Raw genomic sequence first — 21,791 nt, 5'->3', positions numbered from 1 at the left:
CTGAAGGGCTTGTTATGGCTCATGGCTTCAGAAAGTCCAGTCCAACATGGCGGGGGAGAGCAGTTTACACTAGGAGAGCCATGAAGCACAGTAAAGGAATACAGGAAGGGAACAGGGAAAGATGTACCTCTAAGAGACCTACTTACTCCATCCTTCTGCTTGTGAGCAGCTGTTAATTATGGTGCCTGTTAGGGATCCATCAAGTGATGAACCCACCAGCTAGAGCAGGCCCCTCAATAATACCTCTGGAAACCCCCTCACAGACACCCTAGCAGGTCTCCAGCACTTTCCTAGGTGTTACTTCATATGTTAAAGTTGAATCTAAACATTTATAGCGAGCATTGCTCCCCAGATGGAGGGGCTTAAAGTCCAACCAGGGAAACAGCCAAAGATGGAGGGATGGGAGGTGTTTGTCTTCCATCCATCTTCTGGAGACGACCTTATCTCTTGTGAATGATACTCATTAAATCAGAGAGGCTGATCAAAAGAAGAATCCTTGTGCCAGCAGCAACATCCATGATACTGAAAAAACTGAGCTCGGTGCACTGACTTAGGTCCTACCGGAGTAGACCATACCTCCAAAGCCAGTATGCCTCTCTGTAGGTATGATTCAGCTTTGTTGGGGTCCATAAAAATGGCTTTGCATCATCTTGGCTTAAAGTCCTTACTCTTCCAAGGTTAAAGTCATAAGTCCTAAAGGTCTAAGGAGTGGCTTCTGTAGGATGTTTGGTCTTTGTCATGGATGTCTTATCTAAATAACATGAGACTTGATTTAAGGTGTGGTTACTCTTAACCCTGAAGGCCAGATAATGAGAGATTTCGGCTAGAATATTTGAAAAATTAAGGAAGTAAGTCTATTTGTTCCTTGTATCTTGATGAAGAAGTCTCTTGCCTTTCCTTCCTCTTTGGTTTTGGTATATTAGAATGTTGAAGAATAAACAGAATAAACTGTGTGGATTTCCTTCCAGACTCTATTCTGTGTCTGTATCTTTTCCTTACTATCCTTAGTTGCTGTTTTTGAAATCCACATTCCCCCTCTCAGGTACAAACCTGGAAATCAGCTAGATCTGACTGAAACCTCCCAAAAATGGGTTCCTACCTAGTGGTGCCACACAGTCTGCAAAAGCATGGCTGAGTCAAGATCAACAACAGCAGCTAGCAATTACTAATCCCTTTGTAGATACTAGGCATGGGCTGAGAACTTCATCTCACTACCTGCATCTACCCTTGGAACGGATTACTAATAACCTTTCTGTTCCATACCAAGAACTGAAATTTGACCAAATGAGTTGACATATTCTATATCATACAGCTAGTACATGTTAGAGCCTGGCTTTGACCTTAGTCTGTGTGACCCCAAACCCATCTCCTCATTGTTCACCTGGCCCCAGGGAAGGGGGCCCTCTGAAGAGGCACGTGGGACTTGGGGCTTGTCATGTAGCTCCTAGAGAGCAGCAGTTGCTATCCTAAATCAGGCAAGCTTGTAGCCCTTCCTTTTTCTCAAAGATGTTGGCTAGTGTGACAATAAAAGTAAGTTGTAGGTTCATGCCAACCATAATTAACCCACAACAAGGAGAAGACCAAACCCTTAAAAATCCATTATAACTTTTCTCTTTCTCCCACCGATTTAAAACAAATATCCAAGAAAGGGGGGCAGTTGTTAAAGAAGTTGAAAAATATACTTTTAAATGAGAAACACATGTACCATTATTCTTCATCTTGTTTCTCATGCCCCCCAAGAGCTGAAAATCAAGCTGCCATTATACAAATGCACACAGTGATAGAGATGTAGGCAGAAGAAGCTGTGCCCCAATGGCTGATCATCCAGGAGGGAGTTGTTTTAGAAAACTCACAGAAGTCACAGAAAATTATAAAATAGCTCAAAGCCAGGCCCAGGTGAGAAGGACTCCTGTCAAAAACAAACATCCTTGACTTGTTGAGCTGGAATTAGGCAGGAGTACATCATACCTGCTTTAGTCAGACCTCAAGTCAGGTGAGGGTTAGAGATGACAGAAATGCTGGCCTCTGGAAACTTTTTGTAGCATCCCTTCCTCCCACATCTCTTTCTGGCACAAATAAGCTATGGAATTTCAAATGCAGTTCATCCTTTTATTAATTCCCTGCTCTTAGCACAGTGCTCAGTTGTCTTGTTGACTGGCTTCCAAGTCTGATTTCCCAAGCTAGCACTTCCTCACCACTCAGCTACAGGAAATGGCAAGAGGGGGCCTGGCATGGAGGTGCCAGGGATCTGGCAAGAGTGCCACAGGGTCACCCTTGTACTTCCTGCTATCACATACTTAAGAGCCTCAAAAGTACCCAAGAAAGCTCGACTTCAAAGGCCCTTATTAACTCTACGAGAGTTCCCTCACAGGCCCATGCTATAGCCATGAGGAGCAAGGAAGGGGCCAAGGGGAAGCTGGTTAACAGGACCCGACCCCTATGAAATTCACCGACATCCATGTCTTCACCAGTGGACTTCAGTGGACCATGGTCAGAAGAAAGCTGAGAAAGCTTTCTTTGATTTTCTAAAATTGTATCAGGAAATCTCAAAAATATCACCTTCCATTCCCAAACCCTCAACTTCTAGTGGCTCTGGCTTGTGAGACAAATCCGTCCCTGCTTTCTGCTCAGGCAGGAACTTTTCTCCCTGTGACAGAATCAACTGGCTGCGTTGACTCTCATTTCAGCATGGTCCTCTGATGAATTCCATGATGAACAGACAGAAAACTTGTGATAAGCTGAACCTGAAAGACCAGCATGTGTGCAAGGTGTGAAATCTCAGTGCAGAGTGGGATCAGCTCTAGGGTCAATCCTGGGCTGCTTTATTTGACCTTTGTTTATTTTACTCATGTAAAGCAAGAGCATCATCCAGTTCTTACCTTTTAAAGGAGCCCATTGTTAACAACTTGTTCATTACAGCTCCCTCTACCTCACCAAAGAAATCTCCAGTCTGTAGGAAGACAGGAATGCATATGAGGAAGGGTAGAAATATAACATATCAGAGTAGAAATATTAGAGTAGAAAGGCAGGCAGACTGTTCTCTCTCTTTCTCTCTGTCACTCACGAGCATGTGTGGGGGTAGAGTGGGGGGAAGGGGGGGCTGAGAAAAACCAGAGGCAGGTTTTTAGGACTTCTGTTACAGAAAAATAAGAATGACTGTAATACTCCTAGTAGTTGTGTGTTAACAAAACCAGTGAGCAGATGGGAAGTCTCCACAATACATAGGGGATGTTGCATAACATGTGCTCAGTGCAGAAATTAGAACACATGTGTGTATACAATAGTGCCTGTGTGCCCGCTCATGAGTGCATGCGCACGCATACACACACACACACACACACACACACACACACACACACACACACTTGGACAGGATAGACATTAATCCAGACATAATCCCTTCTGATGAAAATGCTACTTCCTACAGACAAATGAGAACCTGGAAGTACTTCCTGAGCTCTTATAAAAATAATGGTTTATAATGCCAGGGATGATCTGCTTAGGAACGTACAAGAGTCCACTTCCTAAGCCCTATACAATTCTCACAATCCATCCTTTCTCAAAATAACTTTCTGAAGAATGTTCTCGTTTTGTCTATAGGTCGTTAATCTGGTTACTGGAATAAGACTGCTCAGCTCCTTGGGGAGACAACATATCTAATCATAACTCTAACAGCCTATCCCTGTACCTGGTGCTATCTTCAGGCCATTGCTAAGTAAAGCTTTGGAATGTCTAATTCTTGCTGTGATGAGATTTACAAACTGCATGGCAGAATGAATGATTAACAACATCCTGCATGCTCTCCAGCCTCTGGGATCATGAGGAGAAAAACCGTGAAGAAGCAAGGCATGCAGCAGCACCCTTCTGCTAGCATCCTGCAATGTACGGTGTAGTGTGCTTGAGACCCCTATCTCTATTCTGGGTATATAGCTTGTAAGGGGAGAAAGGTGGCATTAACCAAACCCCAATTCCTTTGTACTTAGCTTAGTGACCTTGACCATATTTTCCGGAGTTTAGAGACGGTGTGTGTGTGTGTGTGTGTGTGTGTGTGTGTGTGGTCATGTGTACTTCCGTGTATGAGTTTCCACACTTGAGAAAAAAGTGCTCATATCAAGCACTTGGGCACTTGGGTTTCCACTCTGGAGAACTTGGAAATGCCAGCATGCTCTATGGGAATGTGTTGCTGCTGTGAGTGAGAAGGCCATGTGTATTTTATGTATGCATATATACCCGTGTTAATGGAACTGCATGCCACATGAAAAAGAGTTATCCTAACTGGGGTTCAGGAAGCCAGGCAACATCAAATAAGCCTGAACTCACCAGGCTGGCCAGTCCCTATTTCAGGGAGGGAGAAAGGTTTCCTGCAGGAGCCATGATTTTCTGGCCAGGCCAGTGTTTACTGTGGGAAGAAGGCACTCCATCCTTCTTGAGCCTGGAACAGAGTCTTATCTCAGCCCTGTGTGGATGGCTGTGGGATTATGATGAAACTCCTTCTCTTAACCAAGGATTCTGGGTTCTTACCCCAAAGGTTCTTTGGTATGTCCATGATCCTTTGAGTCAAATAGGCCTGTTACTGTAAGCTGATGGCCTTTGCAGCTGTCTCAGAGCCTGGCCTTGTTTCATAGATTCATTAATTCTACCTAATGTCCACTAGTAGCCCAACCCCCATGGTACTCACCACTGAGACTGTAGGCATCAGGAGTCTAGGAACATTTAGCTACTCTCAGAGAGAAGAGCCAAATGGAATCAAATTCCTCATTTTCTGAAGACACCATTTTATGTGAACAAATCTCTATGCTCAGATCTTACAGAGCAATGTTGAAAAACAATGAACTAATTTATTGAGTGTGAATCGACCTATCAAACTGTTGACTCCTGAGTCATTTCAGTTGAGTTTAAAGAAAGTTCATGTGTGTATGGGTGTGTGAATGAAGGATAAATATCAGAAGGAGAAAAACAAACAAACAAAAAAACTCCTTAAAGTTGTTGCTCAAACTCTTTAAAGCATCTAAACCCTTTAGGCTAAAATGTGTTTTAAAATGTGATCCTACATTCAAAACAGTTGGACAAAGCAGCCTGACAGACTACCGCCAAGGATTTCTGAATCTTCTTCGAATCCCCCATGACATCATCCCTTACCAGCAGAAAGTAGTTTGGAAAGAACAACGCCCAAATTCCCAAATATTGTCTATAAATGTTTGTTCTCATTTAAATGGACTTGGTTATATAAAATAAAAAAAAATATAGTCACAAAAAAAATCTATGGTGTGTGTGTATACATGCATGTGTGTGTGTGCATGTGTGTATATATATATGTATGTGTGATTTGTGTATGTGTATGTGCATCCTTGTACTTGTGTGCTTATGTGTGTGTACACATACATGTGTGAGTGTTGTATGCATATGTGTACATGAACACATGCAGGCGCTTGTTTATAAATGAATAAATAAATATACATATATGTGTATATGTTTGTTTGCATGTAGCACAGCACAGATATTGAAAACAGGAAATCTAGTGGCTGCCTTTTATCTTGTCCAGACTGTCATTCTTTGTTAGTCACAGGCATAAACTTCCTGTCAAGCCACCCATCTTACCAAAGGAGGACTTCAGATACACACCATGGCATCCCGCTCTACATGGGTTCTGGGGATTTGAACTCAAGCAAGTGCTTTATTCAGTGAGCTGTCACCTCAACCCCCAGGCAAATTTTCTTTTGTAGTTCACACAACTCTGAGGCAAAGAATTCTGTAAGTTTAACATTTGTGAGTGTGTACGGGGAGCAGACCCTGGGCTCTGCCTCTGTACCAGCCTCACATTAGGAGGTAAAAGTGATCTGAGGGCTGCCCAGAGGTAGGCTGTGACATTCTGAGAGAAATGAGCTTTATAATCTACTATTGCCTCTTAGATATATAGACCATCATTTCCAAGTGTTAACTCCGTAGTTTGTCCCCAGCCCAGACCAAGAGCCAACTGATCCCCTTTCAAGTTGAGAGGGTTTCCTCACTCACCTGTGTGTAGTCTTCAGACACCAGTATGAATCCATTATTGTCTATGAGATAACAGTTCACAGTCTAGAAAATCAGAACACACACTTCACCTTCGGGCCTCAGACAGCTTTTACACAGAATGATGTATTTCCATACTCAGAGAAATCCCCCTTTTTTTGTGAGGGAAGGGAGGGGAGTTGAAAGCAGAGAATTGAAAATATTTGCTGGCTCTGGCAGTTAGGGTCATGGTTAAACTAACCCCAGGGTTGACTGCAAAACTAAGGAAGTTGAGACAAGGAAACAAACAAGGGAACTGACCTTGGAAGACTGGGATTGGGATAGGGATAGGGATAAAATGGATATACACAGAAAGTGAAGAATTGAGGTTTGTCTTTTGTTTCCCCTTTAGAATATCTGACTGTTTTCCAGGAAGAAAGTGTTCACAGAGCTGCAGTCTTTTATTTGTTGTGGCCACAGTGCTGGCCATTTGGAAATCCAAATGCCAGCACAATGTCATTACTCTAATGATGTATTAATGAAAACACCGTGTCAGTTGGGGGGGGGGCATCAGGGGACCAGGTAATTCTTTTTAATTTGTTCATGAACTGAGGCATGGGGGAAGGGGCAGCCTTCTGTTAAAGGGGCCCCTCAGGCCTCCTAAAGGTTTTCAAACTGTGTTTTTAATTGGGAACTGGATGTGGGGGTAGGGCTGCTAGCTTTTGGTAGCTCAGACTTATAAATTGTGGGGAGCAAGGTAAGGCAAACAAACCCCTGCTTCCCCCAGGCTCCTTTAATCTCCCCTGAATGGCTTGCTACAGGCGAAGATTTAATTACAGTGCTGTGGAGTTTAAACTTAAGGCTTAATTCCGTCCTTGATGTAACTCAGTTTCTATTTATTGCAGCTTTACATACCGACGGCAACGTTTAATTTGTACCATATCTTTACCCTGAGCTAAATTCCGCTTAGCTCCAGGCCATCACCAGGCTGGTGTGTGCTGGGACATTGGCTTAGGCACAGGGTGGTTTTGTCAGACATGAAAGGACAGCTGGTCAGCACTGGGGAGCGAACAAGACATGAGAGTACAGCCAGAGCTCTTTTTTGTTTTGTTTATTTTTCTGTTTTCTTGTTTGTTTGTTTGTTTGTTTTGAGACAGGTTTTCTTTGGGTAGCCCTGGCTGCCCTTGCTTTATAGACCAGGCTGACCTGGGACTCACAGAGCTCTGCCTGCCTCTGCTTCCATTGTGCTGGGATTAAAGCAGGCATGGATACTTAGATGAATGGGAAATCTTGGCTTCATTCATCCAAGGGGTCAGAGGGATGCTTCCTGTCTGTTTGTACTCTTGCTCTCTGCGAAGCTCTTGGCCTTAGGGACACTACCCCTGTCCTGCCAAGGGTCACAATAAACTCCACGATACCTCAGCACAGGCATTAAAGGAGCCATCTCCTAAAGCTGTGCTCCTGAGACAGTAGCCACACACTTTATGTAGATTTATTTTAAAATTTAGCTGAAATCTGGTTAAATGAAGACAATTCATAGATTACCTGAGTTACAGTTCAATGTTCTGTAACTACTGTGGTTAGTGGCCATGCTTTTGCATGTCTATTGTTGTAGATAGGTATTTTGAACATCAGTCCTGGGGTTCCACTAGTTTGCTGTAACAGCTCTGTTAATACTGGGCCTTAATAATTCCAGTGCCATGGTGTTCATTTTGCAAATATAGATGTCCTCAAAGCACTTAGCCCATGACATTCAGTCCAGTCAGTTAATGTGTACCAAGAGCTGCAACTGTACCCAACTTTTAAAAAGAAACACATTTCCATAACTCTTCCTCAGAGCAAATCCTCACTAAAACTTGTTGTCTAGTGAAAACACCTGGTTCTTGCCAATCTGGCTTTCTGTTGACCTCACAGTGGCCAGTGCTAGGTTGCTAGGTGGAAAGAAGTGGGACACTGGGACACCAGTGTCTCAGGCGTGAGGCATGCTCCTCCCAAAGCCCCACACAGAGCGAAGACTCCTATATCTGAGGGGATAGCTGCTTCTTACTTTAATGTCTGTGGTGTGTATGTTTGTATGGGGCATGTGCACATGCACATTGAGGCCAGAGGATGGTACTCTTATCTGCCTTATTGCCTTGAGACAGGTCCCTCACCAAACCAGAAGCTCACTATGCTGTCTAGGCTGGTGGGCTAGGAAGGTCCAGCCTGTCTCCACCATGACCCCCAGCTTGTCTTCTGATATGGGTGCTGGGATTTGAACTCAGATCTTCATACTTGCACAGCAAGCTTTCTGACCCATGGAGGTCATTTCCCCAGCTCCCTCCACTTTAAAATTTTTTATTTTACAAAAATGAACAGGTCACAAAGGGAAGAATGCAAGCCTTGGTGAAGATAGTACAACTGTCATGGGGTGGATTATTATTTTTTTTTCATAAAATATGGCTGTGAAGACCAGGAGGAGGAAGGAAATGGAGGAAGTGATGGGGGAAGGAGGGAGATGAAGAACAGGGAGAGGAAAGGGAAAGTCTCCTCATATAAGATGTTCATTCAGATCAGATGGCCAGGAAAGAAAGGTACCCATGGATAGAGAAGAAAACTGAGGCTAAGGTCACACAAATAAGCACATGGGATCTGAACCCAGTGCTCTGTGACCTCAGACCTTTGGTTCTTACTACTGGCAGGCTACTCCCCCTTCTGAAAGACATAGTTAGGGTTTCCGTCCTGCTTGTTCATGGAAGGCTTTCTTTGAAGATGAAAACACTTAACCTATAGATAGCTAAGGCAGATCTGGTCTGCCTGAGTAACCACAGAGCAATTAACTTAAAGACCTTAACAAAAGCAGAATGTTGCAGCATCTTTCTGTGTCTGGCTCTCCCCGACTGAGCAAGAGTGCAAAAGAGAGCAAGCCCCTCCTCATGCTTCCCTCTTTCTGATTCTGTCCACTCCTGAAACCATACCCCTTACACTGGCAAGAAAGATGCTGCTACAGCAGAAGACTCAGACAGACCATCTCTACACCAAGTGCTTAGAATGTTACAGTTGAAAACTAGCAAAACTCCAAAAGTGACTGGTGCTTGGGTCTGTTGGGTCAGGTGAGAATGACCCCAATGACAGGTTGCTGAGAACCATGAGCCCAGCAAATCTCAAGCTAATATATGAACCTAAGAGAGTACTCAGAACCTAAGAGAGTACTCAGATAGATATAGCTAGTAGGGTTTTCTGTGTGTACCCGAATGAGCTATGGAGGAAAGCTCAAAAGTCAATGATAGGCTAAAGTCTACAAAAGCATTAACTGATGCCCTGATCATGATCAGATGTAGTCTATACCCTACCACATAGGGAGAGAAAGAACCAGGAGGTCCCAGCTGCTACGTCTCCAAATAACATCACATACTATACTCCACTTGGTGTGCATCTGTTTCCTCTACATTGAGAACTCTGGGCTCCAGGAGGACATGAATGTTCCTCCTTGGACCATGTATCTTGTTACCATTTTTTGGTGTACCTTTCCCCTGTTCTGTGAGGATACCAGGATAGGAGCTGGCAGCAGAGGACACACCTTGTTGGACTTATGATCAAGTTTGAGTTTCAAGCTTCTGCTGAATATAAAAAGACTCAGTCACCTCATTAGGCTAGAAGTAAGTACTGCCAATAGTGGGGCTGACAAATCACCAAGGATGCCATAGGCCAGAAGCAGAAGAGAATGCTGAGTCACTCAGTGGCATCACTCATTGATACAGAGCCAGGCCACTGGATCTGGCAGGTACCATTATGTTTTGAAGACAGGCACTGCTATGTTATCTACCTGTAAATACTGAAAGTCAATTTTAGTGACTGTAGCACTCCCCAGACAAGCTTTCTAAACAATCCACGAGTTAAATTATGGCCAAGGGGTGCCATAGCCTGGAGTCCACACTTAGAATGAGAGTGTCCAGCACTAGGTGATGAGAACAGCTGGGATGAAACCCTCCATTTTTGCCATCTATGATAAATATGATTTAATCGCCTTTATATATCCTAGCTTAATCCCTTCATGTCACTCCCCCTAAAAGATGCCCTGGTATCTTTAAAGTTATATGCAAGTCACCATGTCCCTAAGTGTTTACTAACAGGGTGAAGGCTTGGAGATATCAAGAGCTTCAAGTTCGGACATTGCAGGAGGGGGTTGGTCTTAAAATGTGGAAATAGGAAAAAGGCAGAAAGAAGGTTTATTGATTAGTATATTTTAGTCTTTCTACAATGATTTGTTTATTCAGCATTGCTCAAAGCACTTGATTCCAGTTGACTGAGGCACACACATGGATTTCACACCAAAATCCTGGTGTGAACTCAGAAGCTGCAGGCTGGAAGGAAAGGGCGACGGGAATGAGAAAGCACTCCAATTGTAGAGTTCACTGGAAGGCACGATCAAGCCTGGGGCTGAGATAGGAACTTTGCCACTAGAGGCTCTGATTGTTGCTATCAGCCTGGGTGTTGTAGGGAGTGGAAAGGCAACTACTGCCATTGGATGGGGCGTGAGAAGGCCCCTGTAGGACACTGTAGGATGGAATGCCCTTGTGAAAGAAAGCTGAGCACCTTGGCTGGTGGCCAGCAAGACCTTAAACAATGTATACTATCCACCCATCAGTGAAGACTGGTTCCACCATGTGTCCTATTCTGAGCAGCTACATGTGACAGAGAGTGCTACAGTTTCTCAGGAAGAGGAGCACCAAACAGTTACTAACAGGTTCCAGAGCGGGGGCGGGGCTTCCCCATGTTTGTTTTGGGAGATACCTTCTGTTTGTTTTGACTGATGGAATTCACTTAAGAGCTCAGTGCTCTGTGGTACAGCATTGCAGTTTTGGGGTGTGTGTGTGTGTGTGTGTGTGTGTGTGTGTCTGAGAGAGAGAGAGAGAGAGAGAGAGAGAAAGAGGAGAGAGAGGAGAGAGAGGAGAGAGAGGAGAGAGGGATCTTGTATCTGAGGGTGAGGCTTGGATTCCTCAGGACCTTTTCTCCAGGTCTCCCAACCATATCCCCAGTGTGTCACTGTGAAACAAAATGCCCTAGCCTTCTACATTGCTTACTGTGCCTTCTCATTATAGACCAAATATCAAATCAACACACCAAATTTTGGGCTGTGGAGAAGATACAGTGGTTAAAGTGCTTGCTTTACATGTATGAGGAGGGGGCTCAGATTCCCCAGAACCCAAGTAAATGCTGGGTAGGCATGTAAGCTCTTATATAAATCCAGCCTCAGAGGGCAGAGGCTATTGGGGGTAAGAGGGATCTGAAGAGCTAGCTGGCTTGGGAGACTACCCATATCAGTGAGCCCTAAGTTTGTTTGAGAGACCATGCCTCAGTGAATAAAGTAGAAGACCAAGCCAAGATGAGTTCTAGCATTGACCAGAGTCCTTGTGCATATACATGCATGTGTGTGTGTGTGTGTGCGCGCGCGCGCGCGCCCGCAGACACACACACACACACACACACACACACACACACACACACACACAGACAGGGAGACAGAAAGGGAGAAATTTTTTTTTTTTTAGAAAAATCATTGTTTGTAAAAGGTAACTCTGAAATATCATGTCTGGTAGGGTTCATCTATATCCTTTCTCACACTAGCTATTAAACAATTCTCTGGCCTATGGATGTAACAGCCTGGGGTTTCTAGATATGGAGGTATCCAGTTGCTTGGATATAGCCCTATTCGGCTCTGCCACCATTCACAGCATCTTTCATATGCCAGAAGATATTCCTGTCAAAACTTAAAAAGTCTTAGTGATTCATAGCCCACACCAACCTCTGTCTCTTTGGAAGGAACATATAGTTACATTTATCATGAAGATATTTACCTCTCACAGGACAGCCATTAGCCTCCCTCTGTCTTTGCAAACTACGGGTATTGTCCATAGTGATAGAGTTGATGGACAGGTAAGTGGGCAAAAAGTGGCTATACTGCTGGGTCATACATAAATGGGAGGTGAGCATGGTCTCTCTGCCCTTAATGCCAATCATGTCTTCTTTGTTACCTTGGTGATAAAAATTTCTCTTTTAAGCTGGCTAGATCACTGGAAACCTAGAAACCAAACTTTTTTAAAATTTTGTTCTAACTCTGTCCTGGACCCCTTTTATATTTATGTTCTTATTTTCCATTTGTCTACTTTTAAAATCTCTATTCCTAACCTATGCTTTCTGCATTGAAATAATGTTTGGTAAATGCTTCTGAAATCCTTGTTGTAACCAGGAGGATTGTAAATATCTGATTACAAAGTTTAGTTGATGGATTGACTGATGTTTAGCTGAAGCAGAGAAATGTAGCGGCAACCTAAGCAGAAGCAGAATGGCCACCGTGATCTGGTCAAATGGGCAGGCTCTGACAGTGACACATTAACTTCTTCCATTGCTGACCCAAGTGATTCAAATTTCTCCCTCCAAAGAAGAGAAGAAAAGGGGGAAAGATAGAGGAATCTTAGGTAGAAATAGGTATATTTGAATGAAAAGCTGTGAGTTTCAGAGTTTTTAATTCCAGATTTGTAGCTTGCTAATTACACGAAATGAACCAAATCATTCATTTCATCCTCAATTTTCTTTTCTTTCTTTCCAATCCCTTTAATCCCTATGCCTAGCTCTTTCTTTCTGCCAGAGTCTCACTAAATGGTCCTGGCTGGCCAGGAGGTCTCTATGTAGACCAGACTGGCCTTGAACTTAGGATGCGCCTCCTGCTACCACCTCTTGGATGGGTTCTGAGATTACAGCTATACACTACTTTGGCCTGTTTCATCTTTGCTTTTCTTACCTGTGAATAGAGTCACTAGTTCCACCTAGTTCACCTAGTGTTCTGAGGATGACAATAGAGATAATTCTAATGTGGTCTTGAAATGGGAACAATGTCAATTACTTCCTACAAATAAAATGCTAACATTCCAGGACTACAGGCCAGGGAATATCTAAAGCATGTTTCCCTGGCTCTGAGAACAAATCTATGTCACTGGGGGTGGAGGATAGGGGACATAGTAAATGCTCCCTACCCCCCTCCCCTGGAGGCTGGCCCAGAGTGATGTGTCAGACCTGGCTCTATTTACAGCAGCATTCCTTCTGTCAAAATGCACTGTCTAGCACTTCCCTTTGGCCAAAAAACATGACCAAGAGACCACCTTACCTCATCATCGCAGCTTATGGAGCATTTGCCATCCAGCGAGGCACACTGTGGGGGGAGGAAGCAAGGAACCATGTTACTGGGTCATCCTAACATTTGCTGCAGCTGCTGCTTATCTATGGGGGCCCCGGACTGTGAAGTCCAGGTTTCATCCAAAGGGAACATGTCGATATGAGACTTGGCTGTGCTCTCTAGAGACAGTATGAATTCAGAATCATAGTATAAAAGACACAATGTGGGGAGGGCTGGCTCTTTTCCATCTGTCTTAATTTATGTTGTCATTCAACACTGATGATATCGCTTAAAGATCTCAGATCTTTTGTTACAAAAGATATAATTATGTCATTATTTAATTTAAAGCTATTTCTCAATGACTTTAAAAGGAAACTCTTGTTTATGTTCTTAGTTTGTAGTTTTCTATCATATCATAATTTAAGAAATGATAAGCTCCTTATGTATCCATCCTTGGATGGGTCTCTAGGTTTATTCCATATTATGAAGAGTACATATTAAATGTGGTATTGCTCCTTTGCCTTTTGTGTGCAGATTTCATTTTCCCTGGAAATATACTTCTAACATTTAGAACTGGGCAGATAGAAGCAACTTAGTGGCTACCATTTCTCTTGAATACTGGACAGACACCCATGGAATGTCTTAGTTCATAGAGCACAGCAAAGGAGAATGCCCTGGATTTTCCAAGGTGCAATAGCCCCTCGAAGTCCTTTGGCTAGAAAGGCAGATGCATGCTTTGACAAAGCAGGTCACATGATGGCTATAAGGAGAAGCACAAATAACTAGTTGGACATCACAATGTAATTAGAATAAAATCTCCCTGAAATAGTAAAAGGCTCCGATATTAAGAGAGAAACTCCTTTTATAAAGTCACTCGCTTGATCTCATAATCCCCTCCTTTGCCTAACATGTGGTATCTAGCATGCTGACAGCCCAAGTTTTCCTGTGACATGAGTGGTAATCTGAGGAGACACCTGGGTAACAACAGTGCAGCTAAGGCTCCAAGATGCCCACTAGAACTTACCTGTCTGCTGGCAGTCCAGAACTTCCTCTGGAAGTATTCAAGTTTCATCTGGATGCCTACAGCTGGGACAGATTATAAATAAAGCAAAGCATCAGAGATTCCTCATATAGTGATTTCGTTGGAGATTATCTGTCATGGCAGATCTGATATAAGCATTCCAGAAGAGAACTCACAGTGAGCCATACACCTATGGACTTACAACTCTGACCATTATTCTTGCAGCTAAGAGAATCTCAAGGGTCCCCGCACTCCGAACTCAGTCACAAACTGAACTCAATGTGGCTGTTCTTCACTTCAGTGTGCTTTTCCAAATTACATCTGTTTGTAGTACCAGCACAAACTGACACTGGTCTTAAAAATATCGAAAATCTAAATATCTCTTCAGTTCCTTTCTCAGCTATTTCTTTCGGAATTCAATATATTCCTCATGGCGTTTTTGTTTCTTTGTTTGTTTTGATATGTTACAGCATCTGAAAGGCAGCCATCATGAGTCTGGTATTTGCAAGGGAGTCACTTTTTTTCTGATGTGCCTTGGCTTCACTGGCCCCCTAGTGACCACATCCCAATGTACTTCTTTCCCCAGGACAGAATATACAGCTCTGTGTATCTGTGGAAGTCTTTCTAACTTTCTAATGCAACAGTACAGGCTGGCTGCAGTGATAGCTACCGAAACTTTAGGCAATGATATTTTGGGGGACCTCATAACTAGCACATGAACAGGCCTGTCACACAACCCATTCCCCAGAAAGCCATGTCAGAGTAACTCAGAAAGCAAAATGATGGGGCCTAAATATCATCAGATGGTAATCATACTTTACAGGAGTGAACTAGTGATGGTGGTGGAGGGGTGTGTGTGTGTGTGTGTGTGTGTGTGTGTGTGTGTGTGGTGTGTGCACGTGCATGTGTGTGTATGTGTGCATGTATGTGTGTGTGTGTGGTGTGCACACGTGTATATGTGTGTGTGTATGTGTGCATGTATGTGTGTGTGTGTATGTAGATAGCATGTACCCTGGTGCAGATCTGCACACTGGCCTGGTGTGCTATTTCAGGGTTTGCCATTATTGTCTGCTCATAGCTTGTGTGCTATTTATCTTTCCTTCAACACAAATGGTAACTTCAAACTAAATAGTAACAGTACCAAGAGAAAATACAAGTAGTTAAAAAAGAAAATCTCACAGGTGATACAGTATAGTTAGAATTACAAAGAAAGATGAAGACTCTGAGTAATAATAATTGTTCACACATGGTTCCCAACAGAATGGAACTCTAAGGAACTCTGAGGAACTCTAAGGAAAAGCACTGGTGCCAGGGTATCTTCTCCCTGCCAAGTTCATGTAGCTGAGACTTTCTGGAGGTATATGTAGGTGGAGACAGTTTTTATAAAGGTGATATGTATATATATATATATATGTACATATATATATATACATATATACCTACATACACACACATATACATACAAACAAAGATTATCTGTCTGGAGTCTTTAATACCTTGGCTCTACAATGTTTGGTGTTGGGTACCTGGTGAGATTACCAGTTGAGTTTTCCATCCTGACCTTGAAGCAAATATCAGAGAATACCTGAAGGATACTGATCTTAGAGTCTGGGTGACATTTGTAGCATTTCAAATAAAACCTGTCTTTCAAAGTGTCTACAAGGCTAAAGCCAGGTGCATACTAACAGGCAGCTGGGATTTGCTCAGGTGCATAAGAGCCAATGGCTGTATCCTTTACTCAGAAAGGCTTGAGACAAACACTTATGGTTTTCCCAGTCAGGCTGGAGTGGACAGCAACTGACTTCAGAGAAGACGGCCTCAAATTGCTGTTAGAGCTGGCCACAGGTATCTATGAGGAGCAAGAAGAGTTCTGTCTTCTGCTTCATAGTTTCCCAGCTGCCCTCCGTGGTACTGAGTAATTTGAATGCCATCTCTTTAGGTTAAGGCCAAGATCATGGCAAAGTACAAGGCCCTGAAGGATGAGAATATGAGAGTTCTAAAGTAATCACCCACAACAAACTCCCCATAGTGTTTCTCCTTCATACAGTTCAGAGTTGTCTTATCCACCTGCCACCTCTTGTGTTTCCTGATGGTTTCCTGTGCCCTCTGTGAGCATCCTCCTATCCTCTGGCTGGACCCCTTATTTACCTCCCTAATGAGTCTCCATGCTCCCTCCAGGGTGTTTATTCATCCCACATACTTGGAGTCTGCTATCATCTGCCTCTATTGGTCCTGTACCCCATCTCCTCAAGGCAATTTAATCTTTCCTCATGAGTCAGTTCCTCTGCCCCATTAATCATACAGGCAGGCCGACTTGCTCTGATCTCCCTCCAACAAGCTTCATCCTTGCCCTAGGCCTAATGCCCTAACTGAGACACTGCCTCTCTGGCTCACTCTCCTCTGGGCCAGGCAGCTACTGTCCAGGACTCCTAGGATCCTGAAGGTAACTTGTCTGCGCAGTTTCACCTGGCTATGTTCCTGTAAACTGCCTCCCCTCACCCCCCCCCCCACAACTCCAGCAGCATAGCCCTGGCTGGCTATTTGGACTTTCAGGGTTTTCATCTAGACTTCTGAATACTTCTCTATGATTCAGAAACTCATAATCACATTGGTGGATCAAGTTAATGACTTTCTGTTTTCTTTTTGGCTTGCCCTTCACTGTACTAAGCTCTCAGTTGGTTGCTAATTGAAATGGGGTCGATGACCCTGTCAGCATCCTGCTGAGAAATAGCTCCATGGTAAGGACTACACTATAGGCAGAAGCAACGAATTCTGGGATGTGAAGTCAGCCAAGGGATCTGTGCATGTTGTGGCAAGGAGATCTAACTCAAGGCAAAACAGGAATCAAGAGGAAACAGGGATATAAATGGAGGGAACAGCATGGGCAAAGGCAGGGAGCATTTAAGACCACAGGGCTTTGAGGATTTAGAAAAATGGGCAACAGGGTCCTGGGTGTGCAGGGTGGGGTCAAATGATAAAAGGTCTAAGTGTTAGTCTAAAGCATATGAAGACTTTCCCATAGGCTGGGGATTAGCTCAGAGCCAAATCTAGCCCTGTTTTGTAAATAAAGTTTTATTGGAACAGTCATTTGTTTACATACTGTCTAGGCCTATAATGCCAAAGCTGAGGAATTACAACAGAGACAGAATGGCCCACAAAGCCTAAGCATTTACTATCTGTCCCTTTACAGCAAAACCACTATTGACATTTGCTATAGGTACTACTAAAGATATTTACAGAAGTATCAGGACCAGATTTGTAGTTTTGAACCCCTGCTCAAAAGCTTGCAGAACAAAGGCCAGGCAAAGGGCCCAGACAGTGGGTGTCAGGGCAGCACACAGGCTTTGGCCAATGGCTTTCTATTTCTTAAGCATGGAAATAATTTAAAGTACAAACCAAACAATAAAAAATAAGGATAGAATATGAGGCCAACCATCTCTCTGCTTCCTTTGTTTTGGCCCACATGTTTTTCCTTTTCAACTTTTATCAGAGAAAGCACTTTTACCTCAGCAAGCCCACTCCTTGCTCCATTTTCCATAACCTAAGTGGAACCTGAGGTATTTCTTATGCCCATCTGCTTGCTTCTTTCAACAACATTTCAAGCCCTAACAGTGTATTCTGCTTTAAGTCAGTCTTGCTAATTTAATAAGGAAAACAAGGGCAGAAAATGCTTTAGTGAAACTCAAATCCCAAGGAGAGTGCAGAAAATAAAAACACCATTCCACGGGTTTGAAATTTTTTAGACAGTCCAGAAAATCCTGAACATATTTTCCTGGAGTCTGCGGTACTTCTCACTTCCATACAATCAGAATGTCCCAGGGCTCCTCACTCACAACCTCTGCCATGAGGACACAGGATGCTTTTTGCATACAACACTGAATATACCCCCAAACATTATTCCATAGCATCCTTCCCAGTGTGCCCCCACAGATGACTTGAAAATATGTGGGTAGTCTTCAGAATTCAGCAAGAGTCCGTTAAAAGTCATCCTGAAGACCTCCAAGCCCATTCCCATGAAATACTCAGATATCTCAGGCACAAGCATCTCTTTGGATTTGAACTACACAGGTGATAGCTCTTGCAACTCATTATTGTGAAAAGAAGGCTTGGGTACAGACCAGCTCAACACCACACAACTCAGGCTTTCCGTGATCATCTTCTTCTAGACTTTTCTGTTTTCCCAACCTTGGAACTTTGTACCTCCTTTACCTAAGCAGCCTAGTAAGTGGTAGGTAGGAGGTATGTTGTCATAAGGATGCAAGATACAATAGGTAAGGGCTAAAAGCCACGGAGGGCTGTCCAATCACTGAGGAGAGCCAACCTTGAACTGACAGAGGTCATCACAGGCCATCACTTATGACCACTGGGCTATCAGAACACCCTTGGTTCATTCATTTGAATATAGGAGCAGGCGCTCTGACTCTATGCTATCAAAACTGATGACCATTGATGATGTGGCTATTTAAATTATAAGTGAATACAATTAATCACTGGGCTCCTTTGTTGCATAAATCACATTTTAAAACCTTAAGAGCTTTGTGAAGCCAAAAGTGCTGTGTGGACTATACTAAGCTAGAAAAAAATTTTATTGGACAATAACCAGCAAACACAAGGGGGATTGGAGGTAAAGTTCTGTGAAGGCCTTGCCACTTCTTAGAGGTCAAAGAAATGAGGATGGCATATGTATGGAGAGCTCAGAGTGTTCAGTGAGATATTGGTTCTGCAAAGGGAAGCTGTTAATTACGTTGAGAAAAACCCCCAAAGAAATTAATGCAATATGCTCAGTGTGGCTACCACCCCCAAGATTGATTTATTTTGCTTTATAAAATTTGAGAATACAAATTACATTTCCAGTGCTATTATATTCAAATGCACTCAAGATGAAATCAGGCCTGCATCTCATATCACGTTAATAGACATGCATTCAAGGGTAATCTGAAACTCACCAAGTAACAATGTCACATGTAAAATTAGAAATAAAATAACATTTTCATATTGTATTCATTTAGAAATCATTTTCCGCAGGCTTGGCCTCAACTTGCAATCTACCCCTAGGAGCCCAAATCCGGTTTATAAAATAGCATTCACCAGGCCTGGCATAAAAGCCCCAACAAACACCCCTGTTTCCAAGCATGCGCTGTCCCTCCAGCCACAGAATATGTTCACATGTACTTGGAAAGCTCATCTAGGAGGCAGAGAAGCAGTTCTGGCACTGGCAGTGGATTACATGCAAAGTGTGTTGTTGGGGAACCGTTTGTGAGCTCCATTTCTAAGACTACTGCTGTGAGTCTTGAGAATATCATTTTATCTCTTCCCTCCATAGGGAGAGTCTCACTGCCTCATTTTTGGAAAGAAGTGTGGGCCAAGGATGACAGTACAGAACATGAGGTGTGTTAGAGTACTCTAATGGGCCCATGGTATCGGCTACCTTAGCGTGTCCAGGCTTTTGATTTTCATCTATTTCAGGTCCAATGCGCCTTTGATGACAATATGTTGAGACTAAGCAGAAAACCCATCTATGGTGAATCTAAACAGTCTGTAAATAGAAATGTTGTATAGGGTGTAAAACTAGGGCACAAACACTACAAAATGGTATCAAGCAGAATCTACAGGATGGTTGAGAGGAATGTCCTACCATGCAGACATTATCAGCTGCTGCCCTGGGATGATACACAGTGATGTGCAAGGCCAGATGGGTCAGGGCACAAGATTGAAGAGGATTATTATTATTGATATGGCCACCATTAGTTCTGTGTGTTCACTGCCCATGTATTCAGCCATGGAGAGTTTTAAAGATTCGGGACTTGCTGACAATTGGGGACAATGATCATTTCTTTGTGGCTCACAAAGGGGGGGGGAGTCATACCCTGTAGTTTCTCTGTGCTCACCTGGTTACAGATGGTAAAACCATAACATATTTCAACCCATGATAGGAAGCTGCCTTTTTGTTATAGAAAACAAAAGTGTAGTAAAATGATAAATGCAACAGGAGAGGGTTCCCTATACCTCTCCTCTTTTGAGAGTAGAGCTTTGCTTTTTGGTACCAAATGCCCATCCAGGTGTTCTCCGATAAAAAACCAAAACAAAACAAAAAACAAACAAACAAACAAACAAAAAACAAAACAAAAAAACAAAAAACAAAAAACCCAGCCCCCTGCTGGTCAGACTTCTCAAGCAAATGATGGCTAGTATGAATGGTGGGTTAAAATCTGCTGTGTAGTTCCAGCTCACTCTTTAACAGTATCCCTGAATTGTTCTCACTTTGTACACAATAGCAAAGATTGCTTGATGTGATAGGAAAAAAAAAAAAAAAAAAAAAAAAAAGCCAGGAAGACTAGTGTTTCCAACTTGCCTTAATTAACAGTCCACCATAATAGTTGTTAGCCAAGCCACATTTGTTTAAATGTTTTCTTCTGTTTGTTTTCAAAACAGTTAATTGCAAGTAGAACTAACAAGGAATTGGAATGTCACTTCTTTGGAACATTTCACAATTAACCCCAGCTTTGCAATAAGGGCCACTAGTAGCATTGGAGTGTTGGAGGAGGGAGCCCTGCCCTTCGCTGGATCAGTGCAAGTCCATCCCAGGGTTCTGAGGATGTTCAGAGAGAAGCCTTCCCACAGGAATCACAACTGCAAACTCTAATGTGATTGATGACATAGCTCATCTGCAAAGTATTTCATGTGAAGACTTTAATGAATCACATGATGGAATGCCGGGCAGAAAAAGACAACTGAAATCCTGGGACTAATTTGGATGAAACTGAGAACAGAGTACCCTTGCAAAGTTGGGGTGCGGGGGGGGGGGCAGCTGCTTTCCTGTTCCCCTGGATGTCAGGTTGACAAACTCAAAAGTTCTCTTAAAGCACCACGAGGGAGACCAAGTAGCAACACTCTTTAGAAAAATGCAGATCGAAGCAGTATGTGTCCATCGTACTCTTGGTAAAGTCTGGGAACTCATCTTTGAAGTAAGGCATTATTTCAGAAACAAGGGAAGAAATCTCATAGCAGCAGACACCCCACATATTTCAGTTGATACCAAATGTAGAAGCAGGAGGATAAAAGGGGAGGAGGTACTTTGAACATGAGCCCCCTTACCAAATGCATAGTTCACTTCGGAAGTATTCCCTGTGGTATGTGGGAGGTAAACTTTCTCATACTGTACAGTAATGCTTTTAAATAACAAAGAGCTACATGATGTATGTCTGTGTTGAAAGGGAGGGAGAGACATGGGGCTCATGTTATCTTTCGATTGAAAAGATGATGCTGGAGGATGTTCTTTGAAGACTCATAGCTGTAGAAGTCTGTTTTAATCTAGAACTTTCTCAACCTACTGTGTGAGCCTGGCTTCTGGGGACATATGGAGGAAGGCCAGGTGCCTTGGCTCACACATCTCTTTTCTGACCACTTTTCATTCAGGTCAGAGTTTCTTGGGAATAGTCACCCTTAGTAAAGTCTAATAAATGACAATTATACATGTTTCCTCCATTTCGGCTCTAATTACTTGACTGAATCAACGTTGAAAAGAATTAATAGGACTTGTGGAATGGAATAATAATTTTTTCTTTACCCCTGAGGTAATCTGGAAGCATTTTCCAGACTTCACTTGAAGAAACTTATATTCCCCAAGCT

General features: G+C 43.0%; 1 protein-coding gene across 2 annotated transcripts in view; it reads right to left on the bottom strand.

The window, feature by feature from the left end:
* LOC127236843 (voltage-dependent calcium channel subunit alpha-2/delta-3) overlaps window positions 1-21,791 on the bottom strand; it is a 775,613-nt gene that overhangs the window by 22,143 nt on the left and 731,679 nt on the right. For both annotated transcript variants that reach the window (XM_051204755.1, XM_051204756.1), the window contains 4 exons: window positions 14,166-14,227; window positions 13,133-13,177; window positions 6,013-6,075; window positions 2,880-2,950 (listed from right to left, as the gene is read on the bottom strand). In XM_051204755.1, the coding sequence (XP_051060712.1) occupies window positions 2,880-2,950; window positions 6,013-6,075; window positions 13,133-13,177; window positions 14,166-14,227 (241 nt within the window). The remainder of the gene's footprint in view (window positions 1-2,879; window positions 2,951-6,012; window positions 6,076-13,132; window positions 13,178-14,165; window positions 14,228-21,791) is intronic.

This window comes from Phodopus roborovskii, unplaced genomic scaffold, assembly GCF_943737965.1.
Source record: "Phodopus roborovskii unplaced genomic scaffold, PHOROB, whole genome shotgun sequence".
Classification (NCBI taxonomy): Eukaryota; Metazoa; Chordata; class Mammalia; order Rodentia; family Cricetidae; genus Phodopus; species Phodopus roborovskii.
The sequence above is the reverse complement of the archived record's forward strand: the minus strand, read 5'-3'. Positions and strand labels throughout refer to the sequence as shown.